The sequence below is a fragment of the Hemiscyllium ocellatum genome, chromosome 10 (assembly GCF_020745735.1).
Source record: "Hemiscyllium ocellatum isolate sHemOce1 chromosome 10, sHemOce1.pat.X.cur, whole genome shotgun sequence".
NCBI lineage: Eukaryota > Metazoa > Chordata > Chondrichthyes > Orectolobiformes > Hemiscylliidae > Hemiscyllium > Hemiscyllium ocellatum.
Window position 1 is genome coordinate 29,844,912 of NC_083410.1, and position 20,499 is coordinate 29,865,410.

At 42.3% G+C, this 20,499-nt stretch overlaps 1 protein-coding gene across 1 annotated transcript in view; it reads right to left on the reverse strand.

Annotated features, from left to right (window-relative positions):
- Positions 1-20,499, reverse strand: part of msh2 (mutS homolog 2 (E. coli)) — an 89,592-nt gene that overhangs the window by 2,670 nt on the left and 66,423 nt on the right. Inside the window, exon 14 of the mRNA XM_060831369.1 lies at positions 5,777-6,024. Within this exon, the coding sequence (XP_060687352.1) occupies positions 5,777-6,024 (248 nt within the window). The remainder of the gene's footprint in view (positions 1-5,776; positions 6,025-20,499) is intronic.

Consider the following 20,499-nt stretch of genomic DNA (forward strand, 5'->3'; position numbering starts at 1 on the left):
AATGCACAAGGTTAAGCTTCAAGACTTGGAAATAACAAACAAAAACAATACGGTTGCTTCTTACTACTGTATAAGTGGATTGAGTTGTGAGAAGAATAGAAAACTAGAGAAATTTGAAGGAAAGTAAATAAGACAACACATAAATGGAAAATAAAAATCACAATTAACATTCTGTATAATTTGATAACAAGTGCAAATTAACACAGGATAAGGGAACTTGATACAAACTTCAAAATGTTGAATATTAAGTACTTCCTTCCAGAGACTGGATGACTCAAGTACTGGAGGCAAAATTCATGATATGCATGAAGCAGTTAGAGGTTATGATCAACATTTCCTCTAAACTTTACAGCCATGCAGCCACTTGGAGGGCTTGCACACACAATTTGGCATGATGATGCCTAGACTTCCACATGGAATCACTGCTGCATATGGACATCAAAGATCCACACAGTGGAATAAAGCTGGGGGAGCGTTGGCTGTAGTGGCCAGGAACAGGGAAGAGAATATTGTCATCTATAGTTTTCACACATGATGACTGATCACATGACCAGTTTCCTAAGAACACTGCAGACTCTATTCTGACCCTTATAATTTGGCTGGCTTTTCTTCAGCCTCTCCAATTCGTTCAGGCTCTATTGCTGCCTGTGGGATTTTGGAATCTTCTTCAATCTCTGTACCTGCACAGGATTCTATTACTTGAGCCAGTCTTCCCATCCTCCACCAACTCTTTGGGGGTATCACCTTAGAACTGGTCAAATCATTTCATAACAAAAAAGATCCAAACTTGTATGGGCAAGTTTGAGATCACACCCATTGTTTCTACCTCTAATCAGTTTGCCTGGCAAGTAAAATTTCATGAACTTGACCTCTACTACACATTCTCCTTCGAGCACAGTGGTCATCAGTAGAATCTCACCAACTGAGGAACAAGATTTACATGTATTTGGGAAGGCAAAAACTAATTAGGGATAGTCAACCTGGCTTTGTGCAAGAGAAATCATATCTCACTAACTGGATTGAGTTTTCTGAAGAAGTAATGAAGAGAATTGATGAGGACAGAGCGGCAAACACGATCTATATGGACTTCAGTCAGGCGTTCAACAAAGTTGCACATGATAAATTGGTTAGCAAGGTTAGATCTATATGGAATACCAAGAGAGTTAGCCATTTGGTTACAGAACTGGCTTGAAGGTAGAAGACTGAGGGTGGTGGGGGATGGTTGCTTTTCAGACTGGAGGCCTGTAATCACTGGTATGCCATAAGGATCAACTGCTTTTCGTTATTTATATAAATGACTTAATTTATATAAATGGCTTTTCCAGCAACACATTTTCAGCTGTGTATATGTCCTGCCCTGATTTGCCTTACCAAAATGTAGCACCTCACATTTATCGAAATTAAACTCCATCTGCCACTCCTCAGCCCATTGGCCCGTCTGATCAAGGTCTCGTTGTACTCTTATGTAACCACCTTCACTGTCCACTACACCTCCAATTTTGGTCTCCTCTGTAAACTTACTAACTCTACCTCCTGTGATCACTGGTATGCCATAAGGATCAACTGCTTTTCGTTATTTATATAAATGACTTAATTGTGATCACAGGAGGTAGAGTTAGTAAGTTTACAGAGGAGACCAAAATTGGATGCCATAAGGATCAACTGCTTTTCGTTATTTATATAAATGACTTAATTGTGATCACAGGAGGTAGAGTTAGTAAGTTTACAGAGGAGACCAAAATTGGAGGTGTAGTGGACAGTGAAGGTGGTTACCTAAGAGTACAACGAGACCTTGATCAAACGGGCCAATGGGCTGAGGAGTGGCAGATGGAGTTTAATTTCGATAAATGTGAGGTGCTACATTTTGGTAAGGCAAATCAGGGCAGGACATATACACAGCTGAAAATGTGTTGCTGGAAAAGCGCAGCAGGTCAGGCAGCATCCAAAGAACAGGAAATTCGACGTTTCGGGCATAAGCCCTTCATCAGGACATATACACACAATGTTAAGGCACTGGGGAGAGAGCTGCTGAACAAAGAGACCTTGGACTGCTGGTTCATAGTTCCTGGAAAGTAGAATCGCAGGTAGATAGGATAGTGAAGGCTGCATTTGGTGCACTTTCTTTTATTGGTCAGAGCACTGAGTATAGGAGTTGAGAGGTCATGTTGCGGCTGTACAGGACATTGGTTATGCCACTTTTGCGATAGTATGCGCAATTCTGGTCTCTCTCCTACAGGAAGGATATTGTGAAACTTGAAAGGGTTCAGAAAAGATTTACAAGGATGTTACCAGGGTTGCAGAGTTTGAACTATAGGGAGAGCGGAATAGGCTGGGCTGTTTTCCCTTTGAAATCATGAGGGACATGGATAGGGTAAATAGACACTGTCTTTTCCTGGAGTGGGGGAGCCCACAAATAGAGGGCATAGGTTTAAGGTGAAGGGGGGGGATTTAAAACTGACCCAAGGGACACCTTTTTCACGCAGATGGTGGTATGTGTATGGAATGAGCTGCCAGAGGAGGTGGTGGAGGCTGGTACAATTACAGCATTTAAAAGGCATCCAAATGGTTACATGAATAGGAATGGTTTAGAGGGATATGGGCCAAGTACTGCCAAATGGGACTAGAAATATGTAGAATATCTGGTCGGCATGAACAGGTTGGACCATTTCCGTGCTGTACATCTGTATCGAAGTTTAGACCCAGAGTCCTCAAAAGCTTCTCATATGCAAAGCCTTTCATTCCTGGAATCATTCTCCTGAACCTCCCACTGGACCTGCTCCAGAGCCAGTACATCCTTCCTGAGGTATGGGGCCCAAAATTCCTCACATACTCCAAATGTGGTCTGACCAGAGCGTTATAAAGCCTCAGAATTACATCCCTGCTTTTATATTCTAGTTCTCTCAAAATAAATGCCAACATTGCATTTGCCTAACTACTGATTCGACCTGCAAGTTAACCTGAAGCGACACCTGCACTAGGACTCCCAAGTCCCTTTGGAATCAGACTTCTGAATTTTCTCCCCATTTAGCAAATAGTCTATACCTCTATTCTTCCTGCCAAAACATATGACCTCATACTTCCCCCACATTGTATTCTATCTGCCACTTCTTTGCCCACTCTCCTTCTGAATCCTTCTGCAGCCTACCTGCCTCCTGAAGACTACTGTCCCTTCACCTATCTTTGTATTGTCTACTACCTTAGCCAGAATGTCCTCAGTTCTTTCATCTAGATCATTAATATATAAAATGAAAAAGTTGTGATCCATCACTGACTCTTGCCAACTCCACTAGCCACCAGCTGTCATCCTGAGAATGACCCAGGTAGATAGGATAGTGAAGGCATTTGGTATGTTTTCCTTTATTGGTCAGAGGATTGAATATAGGAATTGGGAGGTAATCTTGCAGCTGTACAGGATATTGGTTAGGCCACTTTTGGAATATTGCATACAATTCTAGTCACCTTCCTAACGGAAGGATGTTTTGAAACTTGAAAAGGTTCAGAAAAGATTTAAGGATTTTGCCAGGGTTTGAGCTATAGATAGAGGCTGAATAGGCTGGGGCTATTTACCCTGGAGCTTCGAAGGCTGAGGGGTTTTATAAAATCATGAAGGGCATGGATAGGATAAACAGACAAGGTCTTTTCCCTGGGGTGGGGGAGTCCAGAACTAGAGGGCATAGATTTAGGGTGAGAGGGGAAAGATATAAAGGGACCTAACGAGCAACCTTTTCACGCAGTTGGTGGTGAGTGTATGGAATGAACTGCCAGAGGAAGTGGTGGAGGCTGGTACAATATCAACATTTAAAAGGCATCTGGATGAGTATATGAATAGGAACTGTTTAGAGGGATACAGGCCAAGTGCTGGCAAATGAAACTAGATTAGGTTGTGATATCTGGTTGGCATGGAGGAGTTGGACCTAAGGGTCTGTTTCCGTGCTGCACATCTCTATGACTCTATGACCCTTTTATCCCCACTCTCTGCTTTCTGCCAGATAGTCAATTTTTTTTATCCATGCTAGTGCCTTGCCTCTAAAACCATAGGTCATTATGTTACTCAGCAGCCTCCTGTGCAGCACCTTGTCAAAACCCTTCTGGAAGTTCAAGTAAACAACAGCCTCCCTTTTGCCTAACCTGCTTGTTACCATCTAAGGATTTTGAGATTTGTCAGACATGACCTCACCTTGATGAAACCATGCTGACTGTGCACTATTTTACCATGCACTTCCAAGTATTCAGAAAACTCATCCTTTACAACGGACTTCAAAATGTTATGAACAACCGAGGTCAGGCTAATTCGCCTGTAATTTTCCTTCTTTTGCCTCACTCCTTTCTGAAATGGGGAGGTTACATTGGAAATTTTCCAGTCCTCTGGGACCCTCCTCTACTCCAGTGATTCCTGAACTCCACTAACTCCACTGTCTCTTCAGTTATGTCCTTCAGAACTCTGCAGTGTAGTCCATCTGATCCAGATGGTTTATCCACCTTCAGACCTTCTAGTTTTTCTAGCACCTTCTCCTTGGTAATGGTCACCATAATCAAATCTACCTCCGACTCTCTTCTGAAAGTACAGGGAAAAGGAGGGATGGAGGGACAGAAAGCAATTTGAAGCTGAAGCAAATTTAGAGGGCAAGGGAAGAGGAAGATGAGTAAAGGTTAAATGTGTTCAAAAGTACACGATGAATTTGGGCTGTATGCAACACATATAACTTTCAAGACACTAAATTCAACATGTTGTTTGCAGTTGCAGTTGCAATTGCTTCCTTCCCACGTTAATTATAAGCTTTGAAATGAAGGGGCTGCACAGACTTGCTGGGCTTCAAATCATCCAACACCAACTGCTTTCCTGAAATGGTGACACTCTTACAAACGCTCAAAATGAGCTGAACCCCAGGTCTCCAAACATCCTACACTAGCTGTGTAGTAATCATTATGCTTTTATTAGTCAACAGTAATTGCCTTATTTCACATCCATTTATAAAACACAGCCCCATTAGTGCCACTTCTAAAAAATAAATGGAGAATAACTTTTGATCTATCTCTGCTCATTTTTAAACATCATTTTCAATCAGTCAATTTCTTCTGAGGTAGTGGTTTGAACTGCATCCTGAACCCAACTGTGAGAAGTAGCTGAATCAATATCACCAGAAATCCTCACTCACTCATTGCAATGCTGCACTTAATTGCTTTGCCAAACCACTTAGGACTATCAGAACTATAAAGCTGCTAAACAGAATTCCAATCGGAAAGCAGTTTGCTCGTATAATTTTTTTTGTAACAAATAACAAATTAATCAAAATATAACGATTATACTGATTCATTTGCACGGCTCCCTCCCCATGCTGTTTAGATGACATAATGTTCCCATCAATATTTCCACTCTTCCGAAAGATGATAACACTAGTTAAACTCAAACATAATTCTGAGGCAGGAAACAAAGAATATGTGAAGACATTGAATTCCAGATGATCGTGATTGTGTTTAGAAGGCAAAGATCCTCCACTAAGGATATCTTAGTCATCGATGTACAGAATCCTGACTATTGGTTCAAATATTATAGTTAACAGAAAAATATATACAAAAATGATCCATTCAAAGAAGAAAACTGTTTATGTTATACAATTATACCAAAGTAATGAGCAATCTGCTGCACTCCAACAGACTAATTGGAAACTCTGGAATAAGTTAGTACCATTTAATTTGTTCTACATAATAGCATTCAGTTTTTAAGAGTAGACAACATTTCAGATTGACTTGGTCCAGCTGTTTGTTTGTGCTTTACCTTTCTTTACACGGTACAGCATAGTTAGTGTTTCATCTGTGGTGAGCGCCGTCACGTGCAAGTTGCTGACTGTTGGTACTTGGTCAGCGAGGGCAGTCAACTCATGGAAATGAGTGGCAAACATACAAAATGCACAAATCTTGGTGGCAATGTATTCTGATATAGCCCAGGCCAGTCCAAAGCCATCATATGTAGAGGTGCCTCTTCCCAATTCATCAATAATAATCAGAGACTGTTCAGTTGCTGATCTAGGAAACAACAATTACGTCAAAGTCAATTCCTAGTGGTCAAAAGCTATCATAAACATGCATGGTGCACTGTAATACATCCAAGATTACTTCCATTTTTGTTAATGGTTTCTTTCCTTGGCAAGTTATTGGACAAAAACTCACCTTCTCTTATATTAGACTTCCAATCTCACTACATATCAAACTGACACCACTTCTTGTTAATAAAATAAAGAATTATGCATAGTGGAGTTCTGGAACAAGTCCAGGAATTGGTGGCAAAACTCAGCAAGTCTGGAAGCATCTATGGGAAGAAAGCAAAGTTAATGTTTTGTGTCCAGTAGTTCTTCATTAGAACTGACAGCAGCCAGGAACATGTGGTACTTATGCTGCAGACTGATATGTGTCTGTGTGCACACACACACGCATGCCTGCAGAATGAGAAGTGGAGCAAGAGGAAACAGAGCAAGAGAAGAAATGGATAAATGATGTGTTGATTGGTGCTGGCCAGGACAGAAGAGAAGCAAAATAAGCTATAACGAGAGCTCAGGGTAGCAGAAAACATGCAATCTGTGCTAAAAGCAAACCATTTCATGGGATAATAGGCCAAAGAATGGGTGAAGAGTGGGTCTGGGGGTGTGTTAATAAACAAAGATGGAATCAGGCTTTAAAGTTAATAACTCAATGTTGAGCCCCAGAGGCTGTAGGGTCACCAAATGAGATGCTGTTCTTCCACTTTATGCTGCGGCTCCTGGAACATTGCAGCAGGTTTGCAGCAGAAATGCTGGCGTGGGACTATGATGGTGTATTGAAGTGGCAGGTGACTGGAAGCTCTAGGTCATTTTTGCTGAAGTGGCGAGCGACGAGAAGTTCATTTACATGTATTTCAGTCAATCTAGTCTACTGTATTTGACTTCACAGCATGGCCTCCTCCACATTGGGGAAACAATGTGTAAACTGGGTAACTGCTTTGCAGAACACCTCAGTTGGGTCTGTAAAAGAAAAGCAGCCCAGAGTTTCCAGACACCTGCCGCTTCAGTGAACCATCACTAGCCCATGTCAACATTTGTCTCACGCTTGCAATACTGTTCCAATGAGGCTCAGCATACGCTTGAAGAACAGCATCTCATCTTCCACTTGGGGACTCTGCAGCCTCAGAGGCTCAACATTGAATTCAATAACTTTAAAGTCTGATTCCATTCTTTTACGAATTTTATCCACTCACATACCCTGTCATATTACAACATAGGTGTTTTCTGGCACAAACAACCCATTCTCACCTACTCTCAAGCCCACAATCATATTATATAGCTTGCTTTTAGCACAGACTACATATTCTCCGTGACTCTCAGTTCTCATTATCATTTATTCAGCTTCTCTTCTGTTCTGGCCTGCCATTCATAATTCCTTCATTAACCCACCTCTTTCACATTTCTCTCACTCTCTCTCTGGCAGACTCCACAAAATCATAGAATCCCTACAGTGTGAAACATGCCACTTGACCCAACAAGTCCATACCAATCCTCTGGAGAGTAACCCAGCCAACCCCATTACTCTAATACATTTACCCCTGACTAATGCACCTAACCTATATATGTCTCAACACTATGGGCAATTTACCTAACTTGCACATCTTTGGACTGCAGGAGGAAAAACTCGCACAGAAACAGGGAGAATGTTCAAACTCCACGCAGACAGTCGCAGAAGCCAGGAATCGAACCTGGGTCCCTGATGCTGTGAGGCAGCAGTGCTAACCCCTGAGCTATTTCCACCTATCTGCTCACCTCTTCCACCCATACCCCCATCTCCAATCTCATTTTCAGCATAAATATCAGCTTTGTTTGTCTTGTCAGCTCTGATGAAGAGTCTCCAAACTTGAAATGTTAACTTACTTCCCACGGATGTTGCCAGACCTACTGAGTTCCATCAGCAATGTTTTTGCTCCTCTTCTCGGTAGTTTGAATGCTACACAGATGACCCTACATACTTTTTAAATTATATCTGCAATCTTCCTAAATCAAAACTTTATGCACTTTTAATAGATCAATACCTTGGATCGGAGCTGTAACCCTAGCTTTCTTATTCTCCTCCTATAATCTACTACATCCTTTAAAACCCCAAACTTGCCAATAATGGATTATTAGACCCAGATTTACCTTTTCACTATATGTTTTCAATCAATTAGTATGCAGCCATTCACCTTTTGTTTTAATTAAAAGAAAAATTACACAGGAATTTACTTCAGAAAATTATGGTACAGTCTGGGCTTCAAAGTTGGATGACCCTTACACAGTTAGGCTTATTATCCATTCATCAAAATGAATACAATCTTATAATGAAGGGCTCCACATTCACTTCATACTAGGAATGGATGAATTTTAATTGGACATATTGCAATTGGTTGCAGTATACATCCTGAAGAAGGGCTTATGCCCGAAACTTCGAATCTCCTGTTCCTTGGATGCTGCCTGACCTGCTGCGCTTTTCCAGCAACACATTTTCAACTGCAGTATACATCCAGAAATATGGGAAATGAATAATACTATTGTTCGTATTTCTTTTCACCAAACAGTAACTTTATCCTTCCACAGTTGAGTAATGTTGCTACACTTGCTATCTTATCTTCATATGTGAACAATGTGCCCTCATAGAAGTATATGCCAGCATGAATTACTGACTTCCAGAAAAATGTGCAGACGATTGAGGAGTGCAATAAATCATGGTGCAAGACAAAATAGATACGCCTCAATTTATAAAGGATGTAATTTTCTGAATTGTATGACAGAATTTCGCTCATTCCCATTAATTGCAGTTTTTTTCTAAACAAGCTTTATATAAATTAGCTGAAATGCAAATCAGGCGCTTTTAATTGAAAGATTGCTCATTGATCCAAGAGTTTGCTATATTCGCAAAAAAGCCAGCTTCAGTTTACAATCTGAACAGCTTCATATGTCCTATCCTATTCCAATTTTTATCACGATTATGAGTAAAGGCTCTAGGTTCAGGAGAATTTATTTAGCAGAAATCACACATTGAACATTTTTCTTCAAGAAAAGCAGAACATACCAGTAACTTGGCAAAATCAAAATCAATGGAAAGCTAAAAATACAGCATCAATGTGGGATATTTTCAATTATCTGCTGGGGTAGGGGTGCCCTCTGCTACAGCAGATAATTGAAATTTCGCTGCATTCTCTTTTAGGCTTATTCTATGGAAACCATTTGCAGAACTCCTGATTCAAAGCCCTTGATCAGATCAATGTAAACAAATGCTGACAAATGCAGTTCTTATTCTCTTGTACTGACAAAAGCTCAAACAATGTCTTAACATAATATTTAAAAGAATGAAAAACAAATCAACTCAAATGCAAAAAGTGCTGCAGATGCTAGAAATCTGAAACAAAAAAAAATTGGAAATCATCAGGTCAGTCGTTATCTGCCAAGATAACAAAAATTAACATTTCAGCTTGAGATGACCAACCAAAGAAATTTCAAATTCTTTAAACATTTCAGGACAATTGCAATATTTCCATTTCAGTGGGAACATTACAGTAAGTATGGTAACAGAGTGGGAGGAGGAGGTCTACAGAACAGCTTGGAATGAATCAGGAGCGGACAATTTTGAAACAAAAGCTGTTTGGTTGATGAGTATTGCAAACCTTTTCAGCTCTTTAACCAGAGGCGTATTAATCGCAACTCTAACAATTGGCAACTTATTACTAATTTATTAAATCTACAAAGTAGACAAGGTAACTCCTAGAACCAAAATAATGTACTGAACAATGAGTTTCACTAACTAAATGAACAGTTTTTGAAAAAAATCAAGAAGAACAATACAGCACAGCAGCAGGCTCTTTGACTCACCAAGCCTGAACCAACACACAATGCCTTTCTAAACTTAGAAACCTTTTGTCGCTATTCCCTGCCTTACATGGATGTGTCAGGATGCCTCTTAATAGGACAGTCAGAGCCAACATAGTTTTATGGATGGAATGGTGTTGGAAATAGAAACTTGTTTGCTTTTTTTAAATGGATTTATCTGATCGAACCTGGAGATGCATATGCTCGGATCTCCAAAAGTCATTTGATAACGTGTCACGAAAATGATCAATACTCAATACAGCAGTCACTAAGTTAGGAAGAATATATTGGCATGGATAGAAGATTTGTTAATGGCTTGGAAGCAGACAGTGGGATGAACATTTTCAACTTATCAGTCTGTGACTGCTGGGGTGTCACAAGGATCATTGGGGTCTCAGCTATTTACGATCCACATTAATGACTTGAACAAAGGGGATATGCATTAGCTCAGCAGTTAGCACTGCTGCCTCACAACACCAGGGACCCGGGTTCAATTCCAGCCTCGGGCGACTGTCTGTGTGGAGTTTGCACATTCTCCCAGTGCTCCGGTTTCCTCCCACAATCCAAAGATATGCAGGATAGGTGAACTGGTAATGCTAAATTGCCCATAGCATTCAGGGTAGGTGCATTAGTCAGGGGTAAATAAAAAGAGCAAAGAAAACTTACAGCCCAGGAACAGGCCCTTTGGCCCTCCAAGCCTGAGCCAATTTAAATCCATTATCTAAACCTGTCACCCGTTTCCTAAGCATCTGTATCCCTCTGCTCCCCACCTACTTATGCATCTGTCCAGATGCATTTTAAATGAATCTACTGTGCCTGCCTCTACTACCTCTGCTGGCAACACATTCCAGACACCCACCAGCCTATGTACAGTACTTGCCGCTTGTAACCCCCTTAAACTTTTCAACTCTCACCTACAAAGCGTGACCTCTCGTTACAGAATCCTTTACCCTGGGGGAAAAAACTTATCTCTACCTACTCTATCTATACCCTTCATGATTTTGTAGACCTCAATCAGGTCCCCCCTCAATCTCCTTTTTCCTAATGAAAACAATCCTAACCTACTCAACCTGTCTTCATAGCTAGCACCTACCATACCAGGCAACATCTTCATAAACATTCCCTGCACCCTCTCCAAAACGTCCACATCTTTGTGGTAATGCGACGACCAGAACTGTACACAATATTCTAAATGCGGCCGAACTAATGTAGTGTACAATTTTAACATGACCTGCCGGCTCTTATACTCAATACCACGTCCGATGAAGGCAAGCATACCATATGCCATCTTGAACACACTATTCACCCGTGCAGCAACCTTCACGGTACAATGGACCTGAACTCCCAGATCTCTCTGTTCATCCAGTTTTCCCAAAGCTCATCCATTTACTGTATAGTTTGCTCAGGAAGTAGACTTCCCAAAATGCATCACCTCACATTTCCCTGGATTGAACTCCACCTGCCACTTCTCTTCCCAACTCTCCAGTCTATCCATATTCTCCTGCGTTCTCCGACAGTCCCCTATGCTTTCTGCTACTCCACCAATCTTCTTGTCATCTGCAAACTTGCTGATCATACCAACAGTGCCCTCTTCCAGATTATTTAAGTATATTACAAACAACAGTGGCCCCAGCATGGATTTCTATGGAACACCACTGGTCATCTTTCTCATTTCGAGAAACTCCTTTCAACTGCTACTCTGTCTCCTGTTGCTCAACCAGTTCTTTATCCACCTAGCTAGAACACCCTGCATACCATGTGATTTCACTTTCTCTATTAGTTTACCATGGGGAACCTTATCAAACGCCTTACTGAAGTCCACGTATATGACAGCCTTCATCTATCAACTTGGTCACTTCCTCAAAGAATTCTATTTCGTTGGTAAGGAAGATCGCCCCTGCACAAAACCGATCACCGATAAGCCCATTCTTTTCCAAATATAAATAGATTTTATCCCTCAGTATCTTCTCCAGCAACTTTCCCACCACTGACATCAGGCTCACTGGTCTGTAGTTACCCAGAATATCCCTACTACCCTTCTCGTACAAGGGGACATCATGAGCAACCCTCCAGTCCTCTGACACCTCACCTGTGTTTAAGGATGCTATAAATATATCTGTCAGGGCACCAGCTATTGCCTCTCCCAGCAACCTGGGATAGTCCCATCCGATCCTGGGTATTTGTCCACTTTAGTAACTTTCAGCCTACCCAACACATCTTCCCTACTTATGTCAACGTGATCCATAGTAATCAAACTTTCATCTCTAATCTCAATGTTCATCATGTCCCTCTTCTCAGTGAACACTGATGCAAAGTAATCATTCAGAATCTCACCCATTCTCCAAAAGGCTTTCGGATTCTCCTTAATTCTGCTGGCTAAAGCTGTTTCATGACCTCTTTTAGCCCTCTTGATTCCTCGTTTAAGACTGGTCCTACTCTCCCAATATTCCTTCAAGGCCCATTCTGTTCTCAGCTGCCTGGACTTTATTCACCCTTCCCTTTTCCTCTTGGCTAGTCGTACGATTTCTCCCGTCATGCATGGTCACGAATCTTGCCTTTCCTATCCTTTGCTTTCAACGGGACATACTATCCTACACTATCTTTAACCTATCTTTGAAAACCTCCCACATATCAAATGTGGTCTTCCCTTCAAATAGCTGCATCCAATCCACATTTCCCAGCTCCTGCCTAATTTTGATATAATTGGCCTTGGCCCAGTTTAGTACTCTTCCCTTAGGATCGCTCTCATTTTTGTCTAAGAGTATTCTAAAACGTACACAATTGTGGTCACTGTTCCCAAAAAACCTACACAATTGTGGTCACTGTTCCCAAAGAAATCCCCCACTGCAACATCTATCACCTGGAGATAAGTCTCTTGATTACACTTAAAATATAAGCCATAACTATTAATTTAACCTAGTGTAGTGTTTTGTAGAGGAATAAGACGGTGTTATTTTCAGGGTCTGTAGATTGTGAAGGAGCAAAAATGGCCTTTGCAGTGAGATGTACTTCTTGTCAGATGTGGGAGTTTAAAGAGAGTTCAAGGGTAATTGCGGATTATATCTGCCTTAAACGCTGTTGGATGCGAATCTTATCAGATCGAATGGATCGGTTGGAGAGACCGTTAGAAACGATGAGGAATTTGCAATAGCAACAGTATGTGATGGATGGCAGGTATAGGAAGGGGGTAAAGTCTCAGATACAGTCACATAGATGGGTAAGAGAAGAGTAAGAGAGGTAGGCACATAGGGCAGGAGTCTTTTGTGGATAAGCCCATTTCAAACAGGTATGCTGTTTTGGAAAATGTAGGGGGTGATGGATTCTCAGGGAACGTAGCACGAACAGCCAAGTTTCTGGTATTGACCCTGGCTCTAATGCAATGAGGGGTACGTCGGCTTCCAAGAGATCAATTGTGTTAGGGGATTCTGTAGTCCAGGGAACAGATAGACGTTTCTGTGGCCAGTAGAGAAAAAGCAGAATGGAATGTTGTTTCCCTGGTGCCAGGATCAAGGATGTCTCAGAGAGGGTGCAGAATGTTCTCACAGGGGAGAGAGGCCAGCAAGAGGTCATTGTCCTCATTGGAGCCAACGACATAGGAAGGGAAAAGGTTGAGATTCTGAAGGGACATTAGAGAGAGTTAGGCAGAAATCTAAAAAAGAGGTCCTCAGGGGTAGTAATATCTGGATTACTCCCAGTGCTACGAGCTACTGAGGGCAGGAATAGGAGGATAGAACAGAAGAATGCACGGCTGAAGGGCTGGTGTATGAGAGAAGGATTCACGTTTTTGGATCATTGGAATCTCTTTTGGGGTAGAGGTGACCCATACAAGAAGGACAGATTGCACCTAAATTGGAAGGGGACTAATATACTGGCAGGGAAATTTGCTAGAACTGCTTGGCAGGATTTAAACTAGTGGGGGGGGGGGAAAACGACTCAGGGAGATATTGAGGAAAGAGATCAATCTGAGACTAGTACAGTTGAGAACAGAAGTGAGTCAAACAGTCAGGGACAAGGTAGGATGATGAAATTGAACTGCATTTATTTCAATGCAAGGGGCCTAATAGGGAAGGCAGATGAACTCAGGGCACGCTTAGGAACATGGGACTGGGATATCATAGCAATTACAGAAACATGGCTCAGGGATGAGCAGGACTGGCAGCTTAATGTTCCAGGATACAAATGCTACAGGAAGGATAGAAAGGGAGGCAAGAGAGAAGGGCAAGTGGCATTTTTGATAAGGGATAGCATTACAGCTGTGCTGAGGAAGGATATTCCTGGAAATACATCCAAGGAAGTTATTTGGGTGGAACTGAGAAATAAGAAAGGGATGATCACCTTATTGGGATTGTATTATAGACCCCCTAATAGCCAGAGGGAAATTGAGAAACAAACTCCTAAGGAGATCCCAGCTATCTGTAAGAATAATAGGGTAGTTATGGTAGGGGATTTTATCTTTCCAAACATAGACTGGGAATACCATAGTGTTAAAGATTTAGATGGAGAGGAATTTCTTAAGTGCGTACAAGACAATTTTTTGATTCAGTATGTGGATGTACCTATTAGAGAAGGTGCAAAACTTGACCTACTCTCGGGAAATAAGGTAGGGCAGGTGACTGAGGTGTCAGCAGGGGAGCACTTTGGGGCCAGTAAACTTAAATCTATTCGTTTTAAAATGCTGATGGAAAAGGGTAGACCAGATCTAAAAGCTGAAGTTCTAAATTGGAGAAAGGCCAATTTTGACGGTATTAGGCAAGAACTTTCGAAAGCTGACTGGAGGCAGATGCTCGCAGGTAAAGGGATGGTTGAAAATGGAAAACCTTCAGAAATGAGATATCAAGAATCCAGAGAAGTATATTCCTGTCAGGGTGAAAGGAAAGGCTGGTAGGTGTAGGGAATGCTGGATGACTAAAGAAATTGCGGGTTTGGTTAAGAAAAAGAAGGAAGCATATGTCAAGTATAGACAGGATAGATCGAGTGAATCCTTAAAACAGTATAAAGGCAGTAGGAAAAAACTTAAGAGGGAAATCAGGAGGGCAAAAAGGAGACATGAGATAGCTTTGGCAAACAGAATTAAGAAGAATCCAAAGGGTTTTTACAAATACATTGAGGACAAAAGGGTAACTAGGGAGAGAATAGGGATCAAAGATCAGCAAGGCAGCCTTTGTGTGGAGCCACAGAAAATGGGGAGATACTAAATGAATATTTTGCATCAGTATTTACTGTGGAAAGGGATATGGAAGATATAGACTGTAGGGAAATAGATGGTGACATCTTGCAAAATGTCCAGATTACAAAGGAGGATGACTTGAAACAGAGAAAAGGTGGATAAATCCCCAGGAACTGATCAGGTGTACCCGAGAACTCTGTGGGAAGCCAGAGAAGTGATTGCTGGGGCTCTTGCTGAGATATTTGTATCATCGATAGTCACAGGTGAGGTGCCGAAAGACTGGAGATTGGCAAATGTGGTGCCACTGTTTAAGAAGGGCAGTAAAGACAAGCCAGGGAACTACAGACCAGTGAGGCTGACCTCGGTGATTGGCAAGTTGCTGGAGGGAATCCTGAGGGACAGGATGTATATGTATTTGGAAAGGCAAGGACTGATTAGGGATAGTCAACATGGCTTTGGGCGTGGGAAATCATGTCTCACAAACTTGATGGAGTTTTTTGAACAAGTAACAAAGAGGATTGATGAGGGTAGAGCAGTAGATGTGATCTATATGGACTTCAGTAATATATTCGCCAAGGCTCCCCATGGGAGATTGATTAGCAAGGTTAGATCTCATGGAATACAAGGAGAACTAGCCATTTGGATACAGAACTGGCTCAAAGGTAGAAGACAGAGGGTGCTGGTGGAGGGTTGTTTTTCAGACTGGAGGACTGTGACCAGTGGAGTGCCACAAGCATTGGTGCTGGGTCCTCTACTTTTTGTCATTTACATAAATGATTTGGATGTGAGCATAAGAGGTACAGTTAGTAAGTTTGCAGACGACACCAGAATTGGAAATGTAGTGGACAGCGAAGAGGGTTACCTCAGATTACAACAGGATCTGGACCAGATGGGCCAATGGGCTGAGAAGTAGCAGATGGAGTTTAATTCAGATAAATGCAAGGTGCTACATTTTGGGAAAGCAAATCTTAGGAGGACTTATACATTTAATGGTAAGGTCTTAGAGAGTGTTGCTGAACAAAGAGACCTTGAAATGTAGGTTCATAGTTCCTTGAAAGTGGAGTCGCAGGATAGTGAAGGCGGTGTTTGGTATGCATTCCTTTATTGGTCAAAGTACTGAGTACAGGAGCTGGGAGGTCATATTGTGGCTGTACAGGACATTGGATAGGCCACTGTTGGAATATTGTGTGCAATTCTGATCTCTTTCCTATCAGAAGGATGCTGTGAAACGTGAAAGGGTTCAGAAAAGATTTACAAGGGTGTTGCCAGGGTTGGAGGATTTGAGCTATAGGGAGAGGCCGAACAGGCTGGGGCTGTCTTCCCTGGAGTGTCGGAGGCTGAGAGGTGACCTTATAGAGATGTACAAAATTATGAGGGGCATGGATAGGATAAATAGACAAAGTCTTTTCCATGGGGTGGGAGAGTCCAGATGTAGAGGGCATAGGTTTAGGTGAGAGAGGAAAGATATAAAAGAGACCTAAGGGGCAACTTTTTCACGCAGAGGGTGGTACGTGCATGGAATGAGTTGCCAGAGGAAGTGGTGGAGTCTGGTACAATTGCAGCATTTAAGAGGCATTTGGATGGGTATATAAATAGGAAGGCTTTGGAGGGATATGTGCTGGGTGCTGGCAGGTGGGATTAGATTGGGTTGGGATATCTGGTCGGCATGGACAGGTTGGACCGAAGGGTCTGTTTCCATGCTGTACATCTCTATGATTCTGATTCCTCAACACCAGGTCCAATATGGCCCCTTCCCTCGTCGGACTATTGACATACTGATCTAGAAAACTCTCCTAGATGCTTCTTACAAATTCAGCCTCATCCAGACCTCTGACACTAAGTGTATCCCAGTCAATATTGAGAAAATTAAAATCTCCCATCACCACCACCCTATTGCCTCTACATCTTTCCATAACCTGTTTACCTATTTGTTCTCCTACCTCAAGCTCACTGTTGGGAGGCCTGTAATACAGCCCCAGCAAAATAACTGACACCCCTTCTTATTTCTCAGCTCCACCCATAATGCCTCACTACTCAAGCCCTCCATAGTGTCCTCCTTTAGCACAGCCGTGATATCATCCCTGACCAGCAATGCAACTCCCCTCCTCTCTTCCCCCCCCACCCCCACTTTTTACTTCCCTCCTGTCCTGTTTGAAGCATCTATATACTGGAACATTTAGTTGCCAATCATGCCCTTCATTCAACCAAGTCTCTGTGATTGCAATAACGTCATACTCCCAGGTACCAATCCAAGCCCTAAGTTCATCTGCCTTATCCACTATACTCCTTACATTAAAAGTATATGCACTTCAGGCCACCAGTTCATTTGCGTTCATCTGCTCTCTGTCTACTCTTCCCTTTATCAATGTTATCTTCATGATTTTTACAGTCTCCAGTTTCCACCTCGTTGTCTACTGGTCTTCTCTTCTGGTTCCCAGCCCCTGTCACATTAGTTTAAAACCCCTCCAACAGCAGTAGCAAAAACTCCCCCAAAGACATTCGTTCCAGTCTGGTTCAGATGTAGAGCGTCCAATTTCTAATAGTCCCACCTACCCCAGAACCGGTCCCAATGCCCCACAAATCTGAACCCCTCCGCCCTACACAATCGCTCAAGCCACATGTTCATCCTGCCTATTTTCTCATTTCTACGCTGGTTAGCACGTGGCACTGGTAGTAATCCCGACATCACTACATTTGAGGTCCTCCTTTTTAAACTTCTCTCCTAACTCCCTGAATTCTGCTTTCAGGACCTCATCTCATTTTTCACTTATATCGTTGGTGCCTATATGCACCAAGACAACTGGCTGTTCACCCTCCCCATTTAGGATGCTCTGTAACCGATCGGTGGCATGCCTGACCCGAGCACCTGAGAGGCAACATACCATCCGGGAGTCCCGTTTTCGGCCACAGAACTGCCTATCTACTCCCCTCACAATAGAGTGCCCTATGACTATGGCCCTAAGAGTCTTTTACCTGACTTTCTGAACAGCAGTGCCCGCCACGGTGCCATGATCTTGGCAACTGCTGCCCTCCCCTGGTAAGTCATCTCCCCCAACAGTATCCAAAACAGTATACCTGTTTTGGAGGGAGATGACCGCAGGGGACACCTCTATGTAGAGCAATCGGTTTGTGGGATGAGTCTGGGTGGGTCACTCTTCGCAGGGTCAGTGTGGACTTGTTAGAACAAAGGGCCTGTTTCCACGCTGTAGGGAATCTTAAAAAAAAATGACGCCGCAAGTAATACATCCACCTTTGTTGATGATACTAAGCTTGGTGGAATCGTAAACTGAGGAGAATACAGAGGTTGCGGAGAGATGTAGTCAAGTGAGAGGCCAGCAAGGTGGTAGATGGCGTATGACTGGATCCTCAGTTTCCTGGCCCACAGGCAAGTGAAGATTGGGGACAATATTTCATCCTCACTAACACTCAACACTGGAGCCCCCTACTGTACTCACTGTATACCCATGACTGCGTCACCAAATACCATTTACAAAGTTTGCTGATGACCAGTCAGTTGAGTCTCAGATGGTGACAAAACAGACTCCAGATGGGAGGTGGAAGACCGTGAGAAATGGTGCACTGAGAACAACCTAGCTCACCATTCTGGCAAAACCAAGGAACTCATTATTGACTTTCGGTGGGATGTTACTCATGCCCCCCCACACATTAAGAGCACAGAGGTGGAATGAGTGGAGTGTCAAGCTTCTGGGAGTGGTCATCCACAACAAGCTTTCTTGGACTCTTCATGTGGACACATTGATTACAAAGGCCCAACAACGTCTCTTCTTCCTCAGACAGCTGAGGAAATTTGGCATGATGGCGAATACCCTTGCCCATTTTTATAGGTGCACCAGAGAGCATTTTGTCTGGGTGAATCACTACATGGTATTGCAACTGTACCATTCAAGATCAGAGACGGTTACAGAGAGTGTGAACTCAGCCCGGATAATCACAAAGGCCAACTCCCATCTATAGAATCCATCTAACAGACCCGCTATCAAGGAAAAGCTGCATCCTCAAAGATCCATTCCATCCTGGCAATGCTTTTCTACGATGTCTACCATCAGACAGAAGCCTGAACACATGCACCAGCCGGTTTTGAAACAGTTTCTACGCTACTGTTGTTAGAATACTAAATGGACCCAAACTCTTAACATTCATCTGTACCTATGCTTTTGTTTTTGCCACTGTTTACCTAATATTTACTTATCTATGTTATTTAACTCTATGATCTGCCTATATTGCTCGCATGACAAAGCTTTTCACTGTGCCTCAGAACATGTGACAATAAATTCAATTAAATTCAAATGGTGAAGAATCAACTTATTGACTTTGACAGGAAGATTAGTAAAACTTTTTCTTAGAAATAGTGTAGTCAGTGACTCTTCGGTATACCTGTACAAAGAATACAAAGTTAGCATGCAGGTATAGAAAATAATTAGGTAGGCATAGCATGTGGGCCTTTATTACAAGGCAATTGGATCTAGAAAAATAAGCAAGTCTTGCTACAATTACAAAGGAATTTGCACTGGAGAATTGTGTAGTTTTGATCTCCATGGTTAAGGAAGGATACACTTGCATTGGTGGCAGTACAATGAAGCTTCATTAAATTGGTCTCTAGGTTGAGGAAGTTTTTTGTGATAAAAGACTCAGCTAATGGCTCGGTACAGTGGTTCGCATTGCTGCCTCAACAACACCAGGGACGCGGGTTTGATTTCAGCCTTGGGTGACTGCCTGTGCACAGTCTGCATGTTCTCCCTATGTCCTCATGGGTTTCTGCCAAATGATCCAGTTTCATTCAGTCCAAAGGTATACAGAGTAGGTGGATTAGCTGTGGTAAATTGTCCATGGTGCACAGGTTAGTAGGTTAGCCATGATAAATGCAGGGTTACAGGGATAGTTGGGAGACTGATCTAGGTGGGATGCTCTTTGGAGGGTTGGCGCAGACCTGATGGGCCGAATGGCCTCTTCTGCACTGTAAGGATTCTGAGACTCAATGAAATTGGGCTTCTAACCTCTAGTTCAGAAGAGTGAGATGATCTCATTAAAAATAAAAGATACTAAACGGGCTTGATAGGGTCAATGCTGCAGTGTGTTTGGCTGCCATTCATTTAGGGCTAAGATGAGTAGAAACTTCTTCACTAAAGCTTGTGAACTTTTAGAATGCCCAATCTCAAAATGCTGAAATGGACAGAGTTTTGGTCTCAAGAAAATCAAGTGATATGGAGAACAAACAACAAAATGGAGTTGAGGTAGATGTGCCATAACCACATGAATGGTAGAGCGGTCTTGCCCATGTTTCTTATGTTCCAAGTCATCCTTTCCCTAGCATCGAACATTGAGGTGGCAGAAGCAAAATCAAGCAAGTAGTCTCAAATTGAATGTTAAAAATTAATTCTCTAAAAATTAGTGTTATGACACAGGGTAAATCCTCCTGCTTAATTTAAACCAACAACACAATAGATTTAT